The 16,208-nt window shown below is 42.3% G+C and overlaps 1 protein-coding gene and 1 long non-coding RNA gene across 2 annotated transcripts in view; one reads left to right on the top strand and one right to left on the bottom strand.

Moving 5' to 3' along the window:
- DNAH9 (dynein axonemal heavy chain 9) overlaps positions 1-16,208 on the top strand; it is a 294,112-nt gene that overhangs the window by 168,236 nt on the left and 109,668 nt on the right. Inside the window, exons 42-43 of the mRNA XM_036451929.2 lie at positions 2,035-2,196; positions 7,702-7,898. Coding sequence (XP_036307822.1) covers positions 2,035-2,196; positions 7,702-7,898 — 359 coding nt within the window. The remainder of the gene's footprint in view (positions 1-2,034; positions 2,197-7,701; positions 7,899-16,208) is intronic.
- Positions 14,504-16,208, bottom strand: part of LOC118726782 — a 14,218-nt gene continuing 12,513 nt past the window's right edge. The window contains exon 3 of the long non-coding RNA XR_004990397.1: positions 14,504-14,514. This is a non-coding gene — a long non-coding RNA (uncharacterized LOC118726782). The remainder of the gene's footprint in view (positions 14,515-16,208) is intronic.

Genomic DNA, 16,208 nt, shown 5'->3' with positions numbered 1-16,208 from the left:
CCATTTGGTTTATTTTTTAAAGGTTTCAGTACCCTGCTGAAATTCTTTACCTGGCCATCTAATCTCTTAGTCATATTAATTGTGGTTTTGTTAAAGTTTGGGTCTGTTAATTCCAATGCCTACACATCTTTTGTGGGTCAGGATTTTTTCTTGGTTTGGATCATATTCCCAGACATTATGAATTTTAAAACATGCAGGTAATTTGAGGGCTTATATGATGATATTTTCCTTCAGAAATTACATACTTCTGCTTCTGGCCCGCAGTTTCCAGGGACTGAGGAGACTGAAATTGGGCTTTAGTTCCTGTGAGGACTGAGTGGTTTGTTCATTTACACTTCTAATGTATAGCCATCTGACAGGGCCCATTGGGGTTTAGCTACAACCTCTTCCCCGGTAATGCCTGAACTCCAGTTTTCATCCTTCCTGTCCCATGAGATGAGGAAACTTTGCTCAGCATCTCAACCTCTCATTGTCACTGACATTTCCGTTTCTGATCCTATAACCACTGCTTGCGAATTGGCAAATGTCTGAAGAAGAAAAATGGTGTCCAACATGGGGTTAATCTCACTTCCTTCTCTTCTCTCCAGTAGCTGAGCCCCGCAAGTCCTCGCTGACTTGGTTTACTCTCTGATGCTTCTAAAAAGATCAAGCTTTAAAAATAATTTCCCCATCTTTTGCAGTTGGTCTCAGTGGATTGTTCTGTGATCAGCTATTCTGCCATTACCAAAAGCAGAAGTATTATGGAGGTTCTTGCGATATTATAGTAACTAAAGGCTTCAATATCAGTTCATTCATTTTTTTCAACAAGCATTCCCTGAGAATCCTATGGCAGGCACCAGGTGAGGTGCTAGCAATATAGTGATTAAAACAAACTACATCCAAAAATAAATCTCTCAATTTCCCTGCCTTTGAGACACTCACCCTGGCCTGGAAGAAGCAAGCCAGCAAAAAGAAAAATAATATTAGAAACTAATAATTCTCTTATAAATATTTAAAGGGTCATATGGGAGCACATCAGAGGGAATGGTGTCGGACAGGAAAGAAGATACCATGGAAGACTCAACAAAGTTTATCACCTCATCTAGATCTTGAAATATGAGCAGAGCGAACAAAGGCATGAAGTCACAGAATGTATTCAGTCAGGGTCAGAAATTAATTTGAATTTTGTGAAACTGAAATCTGGATTTTATGGGATGTGGTGACAAGAGGGATCATGAGTAATCAGGCTAGTACTCATATTAGAACCAGATCTTTGTGCCATGCTGCGGAATCTGAGCATTATTCCTCCGGTACAGAGGAGCAATTAAATGCCCCCCCCCCCCTCTTTCTCTGACACAAGAAAGAAAGGCATGAAGGCGGACACAGGAGCCAAGAGTTTGAAGTTATAGGACTTACTGAAGTTGTTGAGGCGCTCTATTCTTGGTGGTCTTTATTTTCAATTAAAAAGAAAGCTAAGACATTGGCTAATAGTAGCAGAGATGTGCCAGAAATTTGAGATAAAATAATAAATATTTTAAACAAGTCCTGTGTTACTGTGTTAGAGGGGACGGAGAACCTACTCAGGGTAAACAAATGCGTTGGGGACTGCAGAGGTTAACTGTACTCATCCCAGTTCTTCGACACCGTTCTGATTTCGCATGAGCAGTTGTCACTCAGAATTTAGCTTTCAAAACGACACTGAAGGAATTGAAACAGAGGGGAGCCACCTTCCCTCGGCGTGGGGATTTGGAATGCGATGCCTAAAATTTCCGGCTCTAAGGCCAGGCAAACCTGATTTCAAAACCTCTTGATTTTGATCTAAGGCCACTTATTTCAAATGTGGCCTTGGACATACTTCCTATATCTGAACTACAATTTCCAAATTATGCGAAATGGATATAATAAAAATGACTTTGTGGGATCATTGTGATGGTTAAATGATCTGTGTCTGGCAAAACATCAACTCCAGTACCTGTCACATGACTGGCTTCATTAAGTAGGAGCTGTTGTTGTAAGTTGTTATTCATGCCATGTTTTTGTCTGTTCTCCTTAAAGGGCATTCTCTTCTCCTCGGTGGAGTGTGTGAAGTCTGCACGGGACCTGGTAAAGCTCTATCTGCACGAATCAAATCGTGTTTACCGGGATAAGATGGTGGAAGAAAAGGACTTGGTTCTTTTTGATAAAATCCAGACAGATGTGGTCAAGAAAATTTTTGATGTGAGTATTGCACTGTGAATTCTTTCTACATTTAAAAACAATGATAGTTGTGCAGACTATCATCCAAATAATAAAAGTACAGCCCATAAATTAGAGAAAATAAGAGATTAGTAAAGAAAAGAAAAATCTATCATTCCTTTGCTGAAATGAAAAGTACTAAGGCAAGAAGAGAGAAATGAATCATGGGATCTGAGTGCTGAGAAGGTCTATGGACATCCACTCATCCAAACCCTCCTTTGTAGTAACTCCCTCCATGTCATTTCCCAGATTAGTCACCCCAGTCCATGCACCAGCATCCTCAGAAATGCACCATCTCAGCTTTCCCTGAACAGCCATGTGGGAACTGGGGATGACAGGAAACTTAGAACAATTTAGAAATTTGGAAACTATTATAAAAACTGAAAATTTATTCTAATCATAATTTAAAATTTATTTTCCTGTCTGTTAATCCTAGGTCTACATTCAAATATTTGAAGATAATTTATCTTGCCTTTTCAAAGTTGTCTCTTCTCCAAGCTAAATAGCCTCTGCTCTTTTAACCATTTCAGACATGGCTTGTTTTCAAACCCAGAGTAGTTGGTATCATCTTGATTATTCTCCAGCCCATTTTCTCCTCTGAAATTGTGGTGCCTGGCTCACCACACAGCCCACTGTGTCTGACCAAAAGCAAAATCATCATTCCCTATTCTTATGTACTATAACTTTGTTATTATGTTTGCCCAAATGTGCCCTGCTAAATAGTGGTGCCACAATGTGCTTTTTAGAAAGAAGGTATCTATGATTTCTCAAGTTGAGAAAGTACTTCATATCATATTCCTTTCTTAGAAATTCAGTGTATGCAACACATGAAAGCCCTGACCATCAGCAATGATCCTGATTCATCTATCATTTCCAAATGCATAGGACCCTACAACTCTTTCCCTGTTAATAATTTTCGGAATGAATGGTTCTTAGAATATGCCTTGGAAAACACTGGTACATTAGCACCTCTTAGGACAACATTATAGTTTTTAGTGTCAAAATTACCCCACAGCTAACACTGAGCCTTCTGTTGGCCAAAGCCCCATATTTTCCATACATACTGCATGTTGTCCTCTCTTGAATATAAAAATAATCAAATCTTATATTCAAATGTACCATGTTGTTCCTGTGTTCACCTTGTTAGGTTCAGCACTCCATATTTTTTCCTGATAAGATCCTGGATCTATCTCTGAAGATTTTACTGTCTACCCAACATATACAGCAGCCTTTGGAATGTTTGGACAGTATTTTAAGTAACTTAGCTCACTCTTCTCTTTACTAGTCTGAACACTGAATTTCTCCACTTTCCCATCATTTTTATATGGCGTGATGTACAGCACTCTCACATCTCAGATACTCCTCTCTGAGTTTTGTAGAATTTGCCCATTTATGTCTTCACTGCTAGCTCTGCAAATGAGCCTTTATGTTTTCTTAATCTGGTCTAAGCTACCACTTCAGTGTGACAACATTCAGTCTTTGAAATAGAGGTTTCTATGTGGGTCTGTATACTAAGGGCCTATCCTTTTGATCTAGACCCAGACATAATTAATACTGCCATTATACACATTTGTTGGTTGTTGTTTTGTTTTTAATTAGTGCACATTTTTATTTTTGCACAAACAGCATTTATAGCTTCCTTTTCAGATATGTGTATCCCTTTTTTTCATTGTAAGGATCTTTGTAAAAATAAGCACTAATTTCACATAGTCTTGCAAAGTACTGTGTCCATTATTATGAAGAAACACTGTCACAGCATAAATTAGGTAAAATTTTGCTCTATTACCTAACAACTGGATATTTGGAATCTGAACTATTGGGCTTGGCTGGAAATATAATATAAGCACTTCATTCTTGATTTTTATTACTGCAAAAGCAAAACTCTTGATCCTTTTCTCCTTTGAGGGATGAGAGATAGAATGGTTGTATCTCCATACTATGCCATTGGTAAGACGTCACACACATTCCACCCGCCTAAGCCTGTTGGCCTAGTGAGCATGCCCAATGCCAATGTGGCTGTCTGTGACTTGAGCAGCCATAAACAGCTCACGCTATTGGTTGATAACATGCCTTACCTTTTGTCCTTGTCCAGCTATTCTGATTTTGTGAAACTTCTTTTTATAACCATCTTCTGGATAAAATATATGCATGAGGGACACCTGTACTGTATACTATGAGTGTTGGACCAAAATTAAAATTTCAAAGATATTCTTTTAGATCAGTTGGTTTTCAACTTTTTTCATCTCACAGCACACATAAACTACCTAAATCCTGCCGCACACAAAGAAAATATTATAGTTTTAGCCCATCTGACAAAAAAAAAAAATGTATATACTTCTGATTCATTCACACCAGAGGGCTATTGTCGTGTTGGCTGTTGTCATTTTTTTCTGTGACAATTTAAGGGAAAAGAGGCCAGGCCCCTGATAAATAGTCAGATGTTGCATGTTCTGAAATTCTTGCAACTGCTTTAGGTTCTGAGATCCCCTGACGATGTATTTCTGGCCATTGGATTACTGAGCGTCCTAAGGGGAAGGCACTGTAAGCTGCGCCGTGCTCCAGGGGGATGTTGTGCTTAAGCAGAAACGTGATTTTCTGTTTTGTTTCAAGTTGCTCTGCTTGCTCCTAATACTCGTTTTGATTCTAAAGTAGGATGGCCAGTTAAATGGAATTTCAGATAAATAATTTTTTTGGTATAAGTTACATGAGATTCTTGTATTTTTATTTACTGAGTCTGGCAATCTTGGTTTAAATATCTCTAAAGTTTTAGTCATTATGCCCAACAGTCATTCTCTTAAAGAATTTGTACAAAGTGCTATGGTAAGGTGAGTCCAGGACTAGTTCTGCCACTAACCAGCTTCATGACTTACAGAGACACTTGACCTCTCTAAGCCTCATTTTATTTATTTATAAAAATTAAAAAGTTGGGTAAAATGGCTCCTCAATTCTATGATTAAAGTGATTTTAAAATTTTCTATTCTCAATATATTAATAAATGTAAGTTACTACAGATGAAAGGTTAGCGAGAGTATGAGCAGTTGCTTATCATAAACTTTCCCATGTAAAGCAGGAGCATATGGTAACTGTGGGAGTGGAATCTCCCAGAAGGCCTTGTATAGGCTGTAGATATGAACAGGCTTCAGCAGGTTTCCTGGTGTGTGTACAAAGGAATGCCCAGGGCACAGGGAACTACATACCTGCAGATATGAGGTTGCAAGTAGAAGGCACATTTGGGAATTAATGAGTAGGCCATTTGGATCATTTTTGTAAAAGCTGTGAATTTGTGGCTTTGTATTTTTTTTTCAAATTTTTTTAATTTTTCAATTATAGCTGGCACTCAATATTATTTTATATTTGTTGCAGGTGTGCAGCATGATGGTTTGACATAAATTTTTATGAAGTGATCCCCCCGATAAGTCTAGTGCCCACCTGGCACCATACATAGTTATTAGAATATTATTGACTATAATCCCTAGGTTGTACTTTACATCCCAGGAGTATTTTGTAACTAACAATTGGTACTTCTTAATCCCTTCACCCAGCCCCCAAACCATCTCCTACCTGGCAACCATCTCTGTATCTATGAGTCCCAACAACAATTGAAATGCCAGCCTGAAGCACCTTTGCACCAAATCTTGGTGTTCTTATTAAAGAAAAGTTGCCAAATTTTTACCAAGAAAGTGATACAGCCCTGTGTCTACCACAAAGCTTAAAGTTCTCTGATGTGAGGCCCTTGAGGGATGCAGTCTCACTATAAAGAACGCTTTTTCACTGTTTGGGTTGGTTTTCCCTCTCTCCTCTATCCAGCCTGGCTCTGCTCACAGAGCTAGAGTCATATTTTGTTCATCAAAGAGTCTTTGGAGCCCAGACTCTCCAGGTCTCACTTTCACTGTTCCTCTCCTGCATCCTCAGTGTAAATTGACTGCCATCGGAACAGAGTCCCAATATATTAGCTCATTTTCAAGTTGGGTAACTGTACTCCCACATCTGTTTCCACAAGTTTTTCTCAACTAGCAAGAATGGCTCTCCTGCATTATGTTATCCAAATGTCTGGCATTTATTGTGACTGTCCAGCAAAACCAGAACAGTGTGTTTTCTGTGGCCCTAAAACTACCTTCAAAATAAAACTCTTTGATATTATTACCAGGCAACTGTCCTGGTTTTCCTAAGGATATTACTTTTCCTCCATTAGGTTTGATGAATCTAGTCCCACAGGTTTACGTGTAAGTTGCTATGTTCAATGCTGCCCCCACAGTGCCCTTGTCCTGGGCAGTGCCCCTGCTGGTGGACAGCAGGCTGGTTGCCTCCCTTCCAGGTGGCCCTCCAGTCTGAACTTCAGGAGGAAAGAATGGCCGGTGTGGGCAATTGCTTGTGCTGGTATAAATTTTAACTTTGTGTTAGAAAACCTATTCTTTCTTAGACTTGCTTCCTCTACAACCCTTCTTACTCTGGAAGTCTCAGATGTTTGTGTTTGATACGTAAGTAGTTCCTTCGGAATTAAAGGAAAATCAGCCATGCCTTCAATACTTAGCGAACAGAGTGGTGGTGAAGAGAAGCAGACTCCACCTCTTTTAGCTTGAGTTGTACTAAGTATTCATTAAACATGGCACGGTTTGTTCTGGGGACAAGAGTTGGCACATCAGAAGCCCAAATCCTTATGGAAGTTTATAAATAGAGGTTCTCTGGCAACAGCTTTAAGATGATCAATGTCCTTCCCAGCTCGAGTGGCTCAGTGGTTGAGCATTGACTTAGGAGGTCATGGTTTGATTTCCTGTCAGGGCCTGTGTCCAGGTCATGGGCTCAGTCCTTAGTGCGGGGTGTGCAAGAGGCAGCTGATCAGTGATTCTCTCTCATCATTGATGTTTCTCTCTCTCTTCTCCCTTCCTCTTTGAAATCAATAAAATATATTTTTAAAAGATGATTAATGTCCTTATAAACAAACCAGTCACCTAAGGATGGCTAGTGGCATATTCTTCAGAAACCAAGCCCTCTGTGCTGAGCTTATGGTCAGGGCTTGCATCCTCTAGAATGCACTAACACAGGCAACAGGAAAGGATGCCTTAGGATACTACTGTGGGTTGCAGAACAAGACGTGTTGGAAGGTGCTGGAGAGATGAGGCCATTGGGTCATGATCTCCTTCACTCGGCTGTGGTGGAAGAGCCCTGCTTAGAGAAGGGCACCCTGTGTCCCCATCTGCTCTGCTCAGACACAAAGCCTATTCCTTACTGTGCTGGTGAGAAGGACACCTTCCCCTTCCTTTTCACACTCAGCCCCAAAGGAATCAAACATCCTCCATGACTTCATGGACCTGATACACGAATATTAAGTATCCGCCTTAGAGGGTTCTCTGAGGAAACGTGTTGGAATCGCACTGATACTTGATTTTAGGGAGGTGCCTAGAGAAGAGGGAAACCAGGGCTCTTCTCCCTGTGTGGAACCGGAACCGAGTCAATAAGGCGGGCCCTTGTCCTGTGTCCCCTCACCAGGACATGGAAGAGACTGTGGAGCAGACTGGAAGCCTTAACATGTATTGCCACTTTGCAAACGGCATTGGGGAGCCCAAGTACATGCCCGTGCAATCATGGGAACTTTTGACCCAGACTCTGGTGGAAGCCTTGGAGAATCACAATGAGGTCAACGCAGTGATGGACCTGGTTCTGTTTGAGGATGCCATGCGCCATGTGTAAGTAGATTCTCTTGATTTCCTTTCTCTGTTGCCTCCTCTTCCCCATATCTGGGGTTTCACCTAGGCATTGAAGGACACTGACAAACTAGGAATCCAGCTACTGCTTCTTCTGTGGAGGTCAAGGGGCAGCTGCTGCTCCTGCCACTGGCCCCAGGGGGCACCCTGGTGCCGACCTCAGGCAGAACAGGAATCATTTCCTTGTCTGTCATTCATAATCCCTGGGCACGACTACAGTGACACTGTGGGAAAGTTTGAGGTAACGAAAGGAGCACCAGATAGCTCAGCATCTGTATCCTGATCCCATTCTAGTCCAGACAGCTGGACCAGTTTTATAGGGCCAATTTTATAATGATGAGATTGGAGCACTTTGTTTAAGACAAGAGCACATCTATTTCAAAAGTGAAATGTCCTTATAAGAGCTGTTGCTATCAAATGAATCACTGAACTAGTCACTAAGCCTCTCAGATAGTTTATGGTCATGCCATTGCTATCCCTACACTGCTCGTTATATTCCCCCTCTCTCCATTTAGCTCCCCTCTCTGCCGGCCCCAATTTTTCCAGCCTGTCCCCTGTACGCATGGTCTTAAGCATAAAAATCTACTTCATCTTCAGCTTCTCTGAACTGTTCCTTCCTTGATAAATTCTGACTGACCTTGAGTTGAGGACAGCTGGTTTTTCTTCCTCATTCTCTGTACCCCACAGCCTAGAGAGAAGTAGGAACCTCTTTACCCCACACCATTTCAATGGCATTTCTCCTTTTATCCTCCACAAACTCCAGGATTTTTGAAACACAAGCAACTGGACTTCCATATTCGTTACTTCTTCATTACCTCTTCTTCTTACCATCATCTACTAGCATCCATTACTCCCAGCATTCACCAGCATCCTTCATGCTGGGACCATCCTTCTCTCTTCCATCACACCTTTCTTTGTTCTTGGCATCTGTGTACACCTTGTCTTTCTGTTCCTCGGCCCCCTTAGCTCCAGTGGTCTTTTGTCCATCCCACCTCAGTTACTCATTTATTTGTTTGTATCCTGCAACTCCTATCAAGAATGAACCCACCTCCAAAATCTCAACTTCCAACCTTCCATTCTCTGATTTGCATTGCTTACCCTTCCATTCACCTGCTCCAGTTCTGGTTATTCTTACACTTTATCGAGACTATTTCATGAAAAGAAATAAATTGCTTTCTCAGACTCTTTTGTCCCTTCATCTACCATGTCTTTACTTTCCTTGATCACCATAGGCTCAATCACACTGGTGCAAGCTCCCTAACTTTGCTGCCATTGCATCCAGGTGACAAAACGCCACTGTCTTCTTATTCCACACCTGCCCCTAAGCATCTGTAGATTTTTGAAGAAAACCGCCCCCCACCATGTTGATTAGTCATCACAAAACCCTGAAGAAGGTTCATTTAACATCACACACCCCATAAATCAGTAACAGAGCTCACACTAATGCTGTCTGGTTCCAAAATGTTTACTCGCAACCATCACACTAGGATGCTTCTTCCTGTTCCTTTTGTCTCCCCTGATCCAGGAAGTTCCTTGAGCACTGAGTGTCCCACTCACCACTGAGTCCAGTACCTTGGACAGTGCCTGATGCATAGTGGGTGGTGGGCAGTAAACAATGGTTTTTAAATGAAGGCCCAGGTAGGGGCATTAGGTGGAAGTGCACAAAGGAGAGGAAAATGGGAGACATCTGTAATAGTGTCAACAACAAAATGAAATGTTCAATAATCTTGTTGAATCGTCAATGAGCATTTTCCTCCTCTTTAAGAGCTACCCGAGCCTGTGTCATAGTCTTGGGATTGAGACAAATTATCTTTTAAGAGTAAATTAAATTTGTGACAATAGCAAGTGACTCAGTCAATGTGGTTTCCAACGTGAGTGATCAAACTAACATTGTTTTAGCAATGGAAAAATAACGGCTATAATGAACCGCCTTGAGGGGCAATTCTGAGGAATAAAGTGCGTCTGGATGTGTAATTTAACATACCACTGCTCATGGCTCCATCCTTGCACTCCCCTCCCTGCCTGAGGCTCCTCGGCCCTCTCTGCAGCCCCTACCAGCCAGAAAGAGCAGAGATGCATCTTCCTCTTACAACAGAAACAGAGCAAACCAGCACATGAGAAGCACATATCCGTGGCCTCTCGTCACTGCACAGTGTCCATGGCAGAGGCATGTGGATTCACTCCAAAGGTTCCTCCTTCTGTGTCCAAGGAGGGAATAGGGTGGGGCAGAGAGTGATGGACCATGTGTGCTTCCACAGGAACGCCTAGGGCTGAGGGGTCGAGGGGCCGGCCAAGGTGAGGGCCTGCATGTCCAAGTGCCAAAAGGCCTAAGCTCATTTCAATGGTTTATTGGCTATTTGTTCTCACCACTTGAATTCTTAGCATTTCCTTTAGTTTGATTCCCCTATACCCGTGGTCGGCAAACTACAGCTCTCGAGCCACATGCAGCTCTTTGGCCCCTTGAGTGTGGCTCTTCCACAAAATACCACGGCCTGGGCAGGTCTATTTTGAAGGAGTGACGTTAGAAGAAGTTTAAGTTTTAAAAATGTGGCTCTCCAAAGAAATTTCAATAGTTGTCCTGTTGATATTTGGCTCTGCTGACTAATAAGTTTGCCAACCACTTCCCTATATCTTTCCTAAGCTTTGCTGCTTTTGCTATGAACTTGATAATGGGGCCTGTGGAATAGTCACAGCACATGCTCTGTAGATTGAGCCGGGCCCAGAGTCAAACCCTGGTGCTGCCAACCTTTGGCCGTAGGCCTATAGAAGGACAGGTAACCTGCCTAAGCCTTGGTCTCCTCCTCTAGAGCAGCGTTTTTCAACCGCTGTTCCGCGGCACACTAGTGTGCCACGAGATGTTGCCTGGTGTGCCGTAGGTGCAGACAAGACAAGAATTTTATAATTTTTAACTATTTTGTTTACTTAATATTTCATAATAAAGTAATTATAAAATACTTTCTTTGTGTTTATTTGATTCCTATTCAAGAGAATTACTTTATATATAGTCAATATAGGCACAGAGTTAAATTTTTTAACATTTTCTAATGGTGGTGTGCCTCGTGATTTTTTTCATGAAACAAGTGTGCCTTTGCCCAAAAAAGGTTGAAAAACACTGCTCTAGAGGATGAGGTGGTGAGGGTGCCCGTGCCGTGGGGCTGCTGCCAGTGTGCAATACTTTGCACTTGGTGAGCTGTTCGCAGCTCTGAGTCTTTCCTTCCCTCCGTTGTTTCCTCCCCTGATGGTACTACGTCACCGGCTTCCTTCACCGGCTCAGCAGATGCTTGTTCTGCTTTGTCTCTAAAGCTTCACGCCAGACCTTTCCCCTGCACTGGGCCTGATCATAACTGATCTCTCCCTTTTCATTCACTGCCACATGTATTTTTCTGCCTTCTCTTCTCTTAGCAAAAAAAAAGAACCTCTGATGTACTTAGTGCCATATCTGACCCATTCCATGTGTGTGTGTGTGGGGGGGGGGGGGGCAGTCTCCAGTGCAGCAGCTTCCTCCAGCTGTGCTGTGTACACCGTCAGCTTTGTTTCTAATCGGCCAGAAGTGCCGCAATAAATTAGCTCAGGCTGCCGTGCTTTTCTGGCCCAGTAGCCCTTCCGAATATTGATCTTCTCTGTAAATGTTGTAATTTGAATGCAGAGTCCTTTGCCCTCGTCAGAGGCTGTTAATGAATCCCCAGCTGGAGCCTAATGCTGACAGCTGCAGACTCGGCCATTCTTCTTCGGAAACTTCATCACGAATGATGTGTTTTCCATTTAGATATTGAGTAGCACGCACCACGCTAAGCTGAGCCGAGGCTTTCTGGAGCAGAGCTGGGTGTCAAGCAGCCCAGAGAGCCAGTTGGACTTGCCCTCATCCTCCAGCTGGCCCTCTCTCTTCCGTTAATTCATTTCTGCCTCCTCCTCCTTCTTTTAATTAGAAGAGAGGACCTGGATATCTTAGCACCAGAGTTTATCCTTTTGTCGTCGTCGTCAGATGCCATCTAATGTAGGCACAGAGCAGACGACTCCTTGACCCAACATAATGAGCAATTGTGCGCGTCATCCCAAATGCGATGCTGGTATAAGGTACGCATTGCTCTGTTTAACAGAGCGGTGTAGACTGCCTTCAACGCGCTGGCACTATGGAGAGTACATGATGATTATACACACTCTTCTGACATCTAGAATCGATGGTTTAATAAGGGTGCAAGAGCAGTGTAAGTCTACCTGATACAAGACAGAATGCAGTGCCACAACAAAAAATTATGAAGTGAAAAGAAAAATTATGAAAAAATTAAGTGCAGCTCAGTAAAAAAAAAAAAAAAAACTCCCAATTTTCTAGGGAAATAAATTTTAACTACATTTAGGGACATACAATTTAAGTCCAAAAAGCTAAAATTTTCTGTACATCTAAAACATTAAAATGAAAAGATAACAGTGCCAAATTGGGGGTGGCAGAGGATTTGGAGACATATATAAAGAGGTCTTAGAAATTTAGAAGAATACTACAATTGAGAAGTGGGCAATGGACATAAAAAGAAAATTCACAAAGAAGAAATATATAGTGATAACTGAGAAAAATGTTCTAAAATAGATTCAGAGACATAGAAGCATGCAACAGACTGTGGAATCTCAGAGGGAAGGCAGAGTTGGGTGGGCAGGTAGGGAGAGATCAACCAAAGAACTTGTATGCATATATGCACAATGATGGACACAGACAATAGGATGGTGAAGCTTGGGTGGGCTAGACAGGGTCAATATGGGCAAAAAGGGGCATACTTGTACATAATACTTTCAACAATAAAGATTTAATTTTTACAAAGAAAAATTAAATATATGGTTTTTACAATGGTTTTTAAATGAAGGCACAGGTGGGGGCATTAGGTGGAAGCGCACAAAGGAGAGGAAAATGGGAGACATCTGTAATAGTGTCAACAACAAAATGGGAGACATCTGTAATAGTGTCAACAACAAAATGAAATAACCAAGCCTTAGCCGACTTGGCTCAGTGGATAGAACATCAGCTTGCAGACTGAAGGGTCCCAGGTTCAATTCCAGCCAAGGGCACATGCTTGGGTTGTAGGCTCAAACCCCATGCAAGAGGCGGCCCACCAATGATTCTCTCATATCACTGATGTTTCTCTCTCTCTCCTTCTCCCTTCCTCTCTGAAATCAATAAAGAAATCTTTTTTAAATGGTCAATTATCTATAATAGATATCAAAAAAATTAAAACCATAATATTTTCAACCATTGAATAAGCAAACTTAAAAAATAATAATAATAAGACTTTCCTTGGCCAGTGTCGCTCAGTGATTAGTGTTAGCCTGCTCACCAAAGGGTTGCGAGTTCAATTCCCGTCAAGAGCACATACCTGGTTTGCCATTTTGATCCCCAGCCACTATCAGGGTGTGTGGGAACAACCAATTGATATGTCTCTCTTCCATTAATCTCTCTCTCTCTCTCTCTCTCTCTCTCTCTCTCTCTCTCTCCTTCCCTCGCTTTCTCCCTCCCTCCCTCCCTTCCACTCTCTCTAAAAATCAATGGAAAAAATATCCTTGGGTAAGGACTAACAATAAACACAAGACTCAATGTCAACAAGGGTGAGGGCAAGACTCCCCTCTCTGCTGGAGGCAGGAGTTCAGCTAGGCCAGTGGTCTGCAAACTCATTAGTCAACAGAGCCAAATATCAGCAGTACGACGACTGAAATTTCTTTTGAGAGCCAAATTTTTTAAACTTCTTTGAATACCACTTCTTCAAAATAGACTCACCCAGACTGTGGTATTTTGTGGAAGAGCCACACCCAAGAGGCCAAAGAGCCACATGTGGCTCATGAGCCGTGGTTTGCCAACCACGGTGCTAAGCAGATACAACCCATAGGAGAGATGAGGGGATAAGGATCCATGGACATGTAGTTTATTGATGCTCATTACATGCCTAAGTCATCAGGATACGCAAGAAATTTGCAGTAACAAAATTCAAACCATAGAAGCTTAACATGAACCCTTTCACCTCATACACACTCATATTTTGTTGACATGGCAAACCCCACCGCCAAAACTTGCTTCAAGCCCTTCCTCCAAATTGGGGTAAGCTAGACCCTAAGTTGCCCTACCTCTAATTACCATTAGTTAATTTGAATATGGAATTTCTCATGATAATATCATTAAGACAAGACGAGGACACAGGAGGTAGCCTGTACAAGTGAACTTCAGATCTACCCTCTGCTTTATTTGAGTGGACTCCACCTGAGTTCTTATTTTGCACAGTCTTTGGATCCCAAGATCACCACCACTGTCATCTCTTCCTCCTTATCGCATCCATTTCTCCACGGCGGCTATATTACTGTTGTGTATCCCCAAATTCACTGGCTTAACACGTTTTCATTCAACTAACCCTGTATAACATATTCTCATCCTCCAATGTTCACCTTTTGATGCTACCATTCTTGGGCAGTTTTGTTTTGTGTGTTTTTTTAATATATTTCATTTATTTTTCTACAGAGAGGAAGGGAGAGGGATAGAGAGAAACATCGATGACAGAGAAACATCCATCAGCTGCCTCCTGCACACTCCCTACTGGGGATGTGCCCACAACCAAGGTACATGTCCCTGACCAGAATCAAACCTGGGACCCTTCAGTCCACAGGCAGAAGCTCTATCCACTGAGCCAAACCAGTTAGGGCCTTAGGACAGTTTTTCAGTATGTATCATACGCCATAAAAATTGTCTTACTGTTTGACTAGGAATTTATGCTATGGACATAGAGATATGAACTAAAAATATTCACATAGCATTTGTAATAACTGGAAAATGTAGGAAACAACCTAAATATCCAATAGGGGGCTATTACAGACAAGGGATTTATTCTGTTAGTGGAATCTTGTGCCACAATTAAAAGCATGGGTTAGCCGAGACCGGTTTGGCTCAATGGATAGAGCATGGATAGGCTTGGGGACTGAAGGGTCCTGGGTTCGATTCCGGTTAAGGGCATGTACCTTGTTTGTGGGCATATCCCCAGTAGGGGGTGTGCAAGAGGCAACTGATTGATGACTCTCTCTCATCGATGTTTCTAACTCTATCTTTCTCCCTTCCTCTCTGTAAAAAATCAATAAAATATATTTTTTAAAAAAGAAAAGAAAAGAAAAGCATGGGTTAGCAGATTACCCAGTGGCAGAGGGAAATAATCACAGCATACTGCTAAGCAGAAAGAATGATTTCAAAACACTGTGTTCAGTGTACAATGTGAACCCCATTTTGAAAATATATGGGATAGAAATATATTGAGTTTCCTGATGTAATAAAGTATGTACACATAAATATTGACCTATAGGCATACACATGCTAGAAAAGCTTCAGGAGGACATATAATTAATGTTGATAGAATTGTAGTTCTTTCTGTTCCATGTATTTTTTTATAATGAATAGTTATTGTTTTGAAGATGAGAAAAGGGACGGGAGTTGTTCTTATAGAGAATGTAGATCTCTTACATAGGCCTGCAGTGTTGAAGGGAATTTTTATAAAAAGGTGGTAGTGGCCTGGAGGACAGGCTGAGAGCACCTCGATGGAGGAGTGGCATCAGGAGAGGGTGGAGGAGTGGGTTGCTTGGAGGGCATGATCTAGGCCGGGCCTGGGGATGTTTCCCCATTGCTGGGTGAGAATCTGCTCACTGAGAGTGTCAGTACTGCTGAAAAGGGAAGAATCCAGAAGCCAAAGAAGTGGGTGCTGTAGGGCTGGCACTAACAATCCAGATGTTCATTATAAGGGCATCATTGTCCCAGAAGGGTGAGAGAGCTGAGAGCTGTCAGCCTGTTATTCGCTGCCTGTTATTTTGCTTCTGTCCATGCTTGTCCTCTGGTCTTCCCTGACTTTTTTCTGCTGGTATGCTTTCTACTTTTCTCTTTTTCCTGCCCCCTCCTCTTGCCCAAAAACACAGAGAGATGAAGCCACATGAAATGGGGAGGAGGAAGAATCCGGATTAGCTGGGGAGGGGGAGGGGTAAGCCCTGGTCCTCTCATCCTTGCCATCACATGCCCCCTCTAGCCCTGCCTGACAACTTTGAGTTGTTCCTCCACTGCCCACCATGGTGCCTTCAGTCCACTTAGTCAAGAAGGGGAGGCCAGGTATGGGGACTATTTAAGTCAGTCCCACAGCTGAGCCCATGATACACTCCAGGGAGATTACAGTTCCTACTCACTGTGCACCCTCCTCACTGTGCACCCTCCTCACTGTGCACCCTCCTCACTGTGCAAACCCCTCACTGTGCGCCCCCTCACTGTGCATCCTCCTCACTGTGCACCCTCCT

The sequence above is a fragment of the Pipistrellus kuhlii genome, unplaced genomic scaffold (assembly GCF_014108245.1).
Source record: "Pipistrellus kuhlii isolate mPipKuh1 unplaced genomic scaffold, mPipKuh1.p scaffold_m20_p_23, whole genome shotgun sequence".
Classification (NCBI taxonomy): domain Eukaryota; kingdom Metazoa; phylum Chordata; class Mammalia; order Chiroptera; family Vespertilionidae; genus Pipistrellus; species Pipistrellus kuhlii.
The sequence above is the reverse complement of the archived record's forward strand: the minus strand, read 5'-3'. Positions and strand labels throughout refer to the sequence as shown.